At 40.7% G+C, this 6565-nt stretch overlaps 1 protein-coding gene across 1 annotated transcript; it reads right to left on the bottom strand.

The window, feature by feature from the left end:
- Positions 1-398: 398 nt before the first annotated feature.
- Positions 399-6339, bottom strand: LOC108885719 (aquaporin-4). The gene is made up of 4 exons (XM_018680139.2): positions 5956-6339; positions 5296-5460; positions 3831-3911; positions 399-785 (listed from the first exon to the last, which is right to left on the bottom strand). The coding sequence occupies exons 1-4, from the start codon at positions 6334-6336 to the stop codon at positions 531-533; spliced, it is 882 nt and encodes a 293-aa protein (XP_018535655.1). The 5' UTR covers positions 6337-6339; the 3' UTR covers positions 399-530.
- Positions 6340-6565: the final 226 nt, after the last annotated feature.

The raw sequence follows: 6565 nt of genomic DNA on the forward strand, positions 1-6565 counted from the left end.
GGATTTTAAAAGGCTTAGGTCATAATACATTAGTGATTCAAACAAAGATTTTGGAATGAGTGCAGTGTCATAATCTAAAGTTTCTTTCTTTGTCACTGTCACAGAATTTTGAGATATATGGTTCATGATGGCCTTTGTCTGATAGCTCTTTATTCTGTTTCAAGTCTGTGATCTTTTAAAAACATCTTTAATCTGGAAATATCTGCTGTATTATGACCTAAGCCTTAAAAGCAGGCATGGATCTAAGTGTGCAGACATGTTTTCTATCATCTTCCATTTTATTGGAAAAAAAAACAACAACAAAAAAATCACTCAATTAATTTATGTTAATATAGACAGAAAGAAGGGCTGAAAGAAGGGCTTTGTCATAAATACTCCCCTTAGTCTTGTTACATTTTAAAGAGGTTTGTACTTCTTTTCCTTCTTCCTTAGTCCTAAGTGTTGGCTGAGCCAGTCTACAGGAGGTCAGTCTCCTTCAGACTGGGCCGCTGATCAGCAGTCGGGACATCAGTGATGCATTTCCTTTCTACTCATACAGAAGATAACACCTCCCCCGATACCTCCATCTCTCTCTCTCTCTCTTTCCTCTCAGCTCTTTCCACATCCATGACAGTGAAGAGAGGCTCCTCGGCTGTAACTGAATCCTGCCGGTGTATGGTAGCAGTGAAGGGCATCCTGATGAAGGCCTCAGAGTAACGCTTCTTCAACACTGGGTCTGGACAGAACAGGTATTCATACAGGGCTGCAGCTAAAGCTCCACCTAAAGATGGACCCACCCAGTATACCTAACACACACACAAACAGGAAACACAGATAACACAGAGATCACTGAACATCCTGAGACTATACATATCAGATTCTAGACTTTTTAAGGCAAGTAGTGGATTAACAAGAGCACCCTACCACACACACACAAACGCATTTGCTTTTTTTGGCTTCTTTATTCAAACAGCAGAATGTTGAATCAGCGCTCAGTGTTTCATGTCATTGTCCAGTCTTGTTTTGACTAAAAATTATTTCGTTTTTCTTTTCACAAAGATTGAACTGCTATGGGATCAAGTATAGCCCCTAGTTGTGCTCATTTATCAAATTTGAATTGGGTTGTATATAAAACAATCTCTGCAGTCTATGCATCAGATACTGGAGCAAATATGTTGATGACATTTTTCTGGTGTTGGAAAAACTGGAGGAATTCAAAATATATTTGAATAATTTGCAGCCAACTCTTGCTTTCTATTTCTGTTTTTATTCAGGTATTTTTTTTAGATGTTATATTAGTCAAATATGGTTCCAAACTACAAATAGCTATTTACACTCAGCCCAATGATGTTTTCATCTGAAGCCACTGAAACAAGGTCATCCTTTAGCTACTTTTACAGATTGTTCCTCAGTTATTGGCTGTTTCTAATGAGGGGTTACCTCTCTGATTGTGCCCAAAGACAGGTCCAGAGAGTCCTTATTGAAACTAGCCAAGAGGTCAGATAAAGGTTTTTAAGTGCCTTCACTTCTAGCTTTACACAAGTAAAATCAAATCCATAATTCTAAATATCTTGACTTCTGATGATAGGGTTTGTCATTTGTTTAGACTTCCTCCTCTTTTTGAAAACAACAAAATATTTAAAAGATATTCTTCTAAAAGATATTCCTCTCTTCAGATCTAAGAAGTCACTCCAACTACCAGATTATTGATAATATTTATTATGATTTATAAAAACAGTTGGGCTGATTGGTTGTTTGGACTGGAGCACCATTGCCTAACAGCAAGAGGGTTTAAACCCCAGTTCACCCAAGGCTTTCCTGTGTGGAGTTTCCTGATCTCCGGACTGTGGGAGGAAGCCAGAGTGCCCAGAGATATGCAGGTTAATTGGTGACTCTAAATTGCCCCGTAGGTGTGAATGTGAGTGTGAATTTTTGTTTGTCTCTATATGTCAGCCCTATGGTAGACAGATGATCTGTCCAGTTGTACCCTACCTCTCACCCAGTGTCAGCTGGGATTGGCTCCAGCCCCTCCATGACCCTTAAGGATAAGTGGTATAGATGATGTGGGGATGGATGGTTTATCATGTTTTATGCAATGATCACAGATTAAAAATTTATTTATTCCTGAAAATGAACTTAATGATGTTGTATTCATCAAGTACCCATGGCCACCAGAATCAAAGTAAAATCTCTAATGTGACCTACAGAGAGACTTCTGGGTCTGAACTCAGTCATACAGACTTGTGCTCCTTCTCAGCCACTGTGGATTGTTGTCCTGCATCACCATCCCAGCACTCTGTGACATATTAGTGGTGCTTTGTATTTCAGTGTTGTGTGTTACCTGCTGAAGCGTAGTTCAGCCCACACCAGATAGTAACTTGTCATAACCTGCCCTGGGATTATGGATGATAATTAGTTTCTTAGCTAACTCCAGCACATTTACATTGAAGTGTAAACTGCAATGTGGATTAATATGCACTGTCCCTGGTGAATAAATAAATAATATTGGCAGGGACATTTCAGCAGTATCCTGATATTGGGAGGAATATGTCTCTACCTTCCATACCCAAATCTATGCTTTGCATATAGTGCCTTTGGACTTCCTATGAGCTCATATCACATTGTCATGAAACTTGGGACCCACTGACCAAAACCGAGTGCAGGGCAAACATGCAATTCAGCCACAGCAAGAGAATGACTTCTGTGTATATGCCATACCTCCAGAGGAAGGTACACTACAACTGACAGGGCACAGAATTTGAAACATACAGAGAAAATGTCTATAGAGATAACTTTGTGACGCTCATGTGACATCACTGTGTGAAAAGGAAAAGAAGCAGAAAGAATATCAAAGCTTCACAAAGGAGGTGGCACTACTTCAGTCTCCAAGATCAGTCAAAATCTAAACAAGGAATTACATCAAAGCTCAGAACACACACACACACACACACACACACACACACACACACACACAATACTAAGACATCAGGATAGCTGCAAGTCATCTCAACTCTTTCTCTGCTTTGGACAAACAGAAGACCCGTGGGCAGTTTTACCAAAGACAGCTGAGACTTATCCATGACTGAGACAAAAACAAAACTGATACAAAACTGTGCATTACATTCAATAGTTATTATTAAACAACTGAATATTTACTTTTAATCAACACCCACTGAATCTGCTGCAGTAACTTATTTCTTTGCCTTTCCCATATTATTGCCTCATGTTGAACTTGCAAGCAAACAGTTGCTAGCAAGTTACAGAACAGCATAATCATTTATGTGGAATCTGTGTCAACCTGCTGAATCCAATATTTCTTCTCTTTTAGCTCTGTTTTTGGTCTCTATCAACTACTGAGAGATGTATCTGTGTTTTTTAGCTGCTAAATGCTCCACTATCCATTATAGTGTCTGTCCAGTGTTTTCCATGACAACTGCTGCCTGCTGTGGCTTTATGAGAGCTGTAAGATTGACCCAGAACAGTAAAGTTGTGGTATGGACAGAGAGAGCTGAAACTTACGGTAAAAGGTCTGTAAAGCTGAGGGCAGCAGCAAATTCAACCAACTGATAATTATAGGATGTAGGTTCATCACTACAAGACACCATTCACATTATCAGAATGTTTTCACATTGCCATTTTATTCATCATTATTCTAAAACTATTGATGTATCTCCTTTAAGTATACTGAAAAGTGTAGTAGGTAAAACCCACTCAGATTGTTTGGTATTGTGAGATCCTAAAAGCTAAGTCTTTGTGTGTGGTAAAATTACATTTTTTCATACTACCAGATGCTAATATATATTGATTGAATCTGAAATAATAATAATGAAATATAATACAAGCTTAGTTACCCAGTGGTTTTCCCAGTACCAGGTGACCACGGCTGGGCCAAGGGATCGTGCAGGGTTCATACTGGCTCCAGTGTAGGGAATCTGTGGAAACAGTCACAACCAACATTATACTTATCTTTGCAAGATGCATGGAAGAGGAAGTACAATGAGACATTCAAGATAGTACTATCTACTAGATAAATAGTAAACTATTGCAACAAATGAAAACTTATGCTATTTTTAATTGACCTCCAAAATGATACAAGATCTGATGCATCAGGATGACATTATTTGACAGTGACTTTCCTTATTATTAGACATCATTGTTGGTGATGGGGTGTACCAAGTCCTGATTTTAACATCAGGGCCTGCAGTTTACATCTTGTCTCCTAACAGTGTTGCTTTCTTTTAACCATGAGAAGAATCTTTCTCTGAATTTAACCAAGGAGATTTAGAGCCTTAAAGGATAACTGCAGTTTGTTTTAAACTGGACCTAATTTAGAGGCCCAAACAGGTCAGATACATGGAGGCCCAAATGATCTGCTGTCAATGTCCTGGTGCCAGACACCACAGGACACACTCAGAGGTCCCGTGTCCATGTCCTGACAGGTCAGAGCTGTTTTGGCAGCAGGAGGGGGACCTACACAATATTAGGCAGGTCCCACAGATGCTGGATCAGATTGGGACCTGTGGTTTGGAGGCCAGGTCAACAACTTGGGCTCTTTGTCGTTGCTTAGTTGTTGTTAGACATTTCTGAGCAGTTCTGTGGTGTGGTGGGAGTACTGTCCTGCTAAGGGAGGCCCCTGTCATTGGGGAGTGCAGTTGTCATGGGGGTCTGTGTGTTTGGTCTACAGCAATGTTTAGGTGGGTGGTACATGTTAAAGTAACATCCAGATAAATGAAGGTCCCAAGGTTTCCCAGCAGAACACTGGCTTGTAACGAGTTGATCAGTGTTTACTATGAGTGCTTATTATTCACTGATCAGCCCCAATATTAAACCACTATCTCTGTAGGAATCCTATTCATAATGTTGTCAGACACTTAGAATAACAGTCTGCCTGTCAGTGGCAACAACGAGCACTTACTTAGACGTACTTTGACATAGACACCTGTCCAGTGGATTGTTCTTGATCAATACTGCACTGATTCCAGAAACACTGGAAAATAAGTTCAAAACTATCTGAGATCAGCAAGTGGTTCATTTTTGAAGGCATTAATGATGATGTATTTAGTTGTTTAGTCAAGAGAACTTGTTGCTTGTTACAATTTCTACAAACGTTGATGATAACCTTCATGACAGTACTATTTAGTGCAAGGCTGTTGTGTGGAATTGCACTGTATTGTAGTGGCACTGTGGTTAATGCGTGAGTGCAATGTTTTGAGCCATTTGTCTCATTGAGGAAAGGATTTGATACTAAACATCCTTTCTATGTATTGGTCATTATCTATTGCTATTTAACAGCCTGACAAGTGTTGGGGTACTTACAGCAAACAGGTGACCAATACAAACAGATAGGCCAATAGCCAATGCAGATGAACCCTTCAGGTCATTACGTTTATGGTCACATGTAGCAAACACAGTGAAGACCAGCTGAAAGGTGATGAAGAGCTCTACAACCAGTGCATTTCCAACAGAGATGCTCGCATTTACCTGTATTGGAAACACAACAGTGATATGAGCAGCATCGAAACACACTGAGATATTAATACATCCTTAACACCTTGCATTAAAATGTGATGTGAATCCAGAGATGACATATGCAGATCACATTGCAATCTGACCGCAATGCAATCCATTAAGTTCAGGTGGATCACATCTGGGGGAAGTCTGTGTGTGTCAGGTGAGAATGCTAAATACGTACTCTGTGATCACAATTGAGAAAAACACTATGCATCAAGTTGAAGTGATAAACTAAAAACTGTTAAACATTCTCAAGTTTATCTAGTAATAATCATAGAGAAAACTGCATATTATATAATATTATAACATCAGCAAGGGGTCAGCAAGGTCCACTTGGGAAGCAGTGATCAATGGATTCATCACATGTGGAGGATACCCCAAGCAAGGCTCAGTTTCTTGATCCGGGCTACATATGACACTCTCCTCAGCCCCTGCAACGACTCCTGCCATGACTCCTGCTCTTACCGTGGTGACCCCCATGCCACCCCTAACAGAGGTGGGGGTGATACTGTACAGAATGGCTGCTCCCACTATGGCTCCTACACACTGGGCCGTGAGGTAGAAGAGTGCTTTAGCTAGACTGAGCTTCCTGGTCACCACCATGGCAGCTGTGACTGCTGGGTTGACATGAGCACCACTGATGTGGCCAAAGCACTGCACCATGGTGGAAATACTCAGGCCAAAGCAGAGTGAAATGAGCACCAGGTCAGGGGGATGGGCATTATCCTCAACAGTCCAACTGATAGTTGACCCGAGACTGAGCAAGACAAAGAGCAGCATGGCAAAAAACTCAGCCCCCATACAGCGCCAGAACTCCTGAGTCCAGATGCCCTTGAAGGCAGCCATGGCTTTGTCCCAGATGCAGCAAGATGGAGGCCAGAACTGACAATGTGGTGTGTGGCATGCAAAACAACACCTCCTGGAGGGGATGAGAGAGATAGAAAAAAGGACTGATAAGATAAAAACACGCTATGAGAAGAAAGATTAACCACTGAATGAAGAAATAACCATAATCATACATCAAGTTAAGTTCCAAAGAGCTGAAATGCAGAAGTTGACAGTGGGTATTAACAAA

Source organism: Lates calcarifer, unplaced genomic scaffold (assembly GCF_001640805.2).
Source record: "Lates calcarifer isolate ASB-BC8 unplaced genomic scaffold, TLL_Latcal_v3 _unitig_1007_quiver_1686, whole genome shotgun sequence".
Lineage (NCBI taxonomy): Eukaryota > Metazoa > Chordata > Actinopteri > Centropomidae > Lates > Lates calcarifer.

Excerpts from the sequence above, each read along its gene's own strand:
- LOC108885719 (XM_018680139.2), bottom strand. The coding sequence starts at position 6,336 with ATGGCTGCCTTCAAGGGCATCTGGACTCAGGAGTTCTGGCGCTGTATG. Across the intron at positions 5,461-5,955 it reads GTGGCATGGGGGTCACCACG|GTAAATGCGAGCATCTCTGT; the intron begins GTAAGAGCAGGA and ends TTTCCAATACAG. Across the intron at positions 3,912-5,295 it reads GTATTGGTCACCTGTTTGCT|ATTCCCTACACTGGAGCCAG; the intron begins GTAAGTACCCCA and ends CTGTTTCCACAG.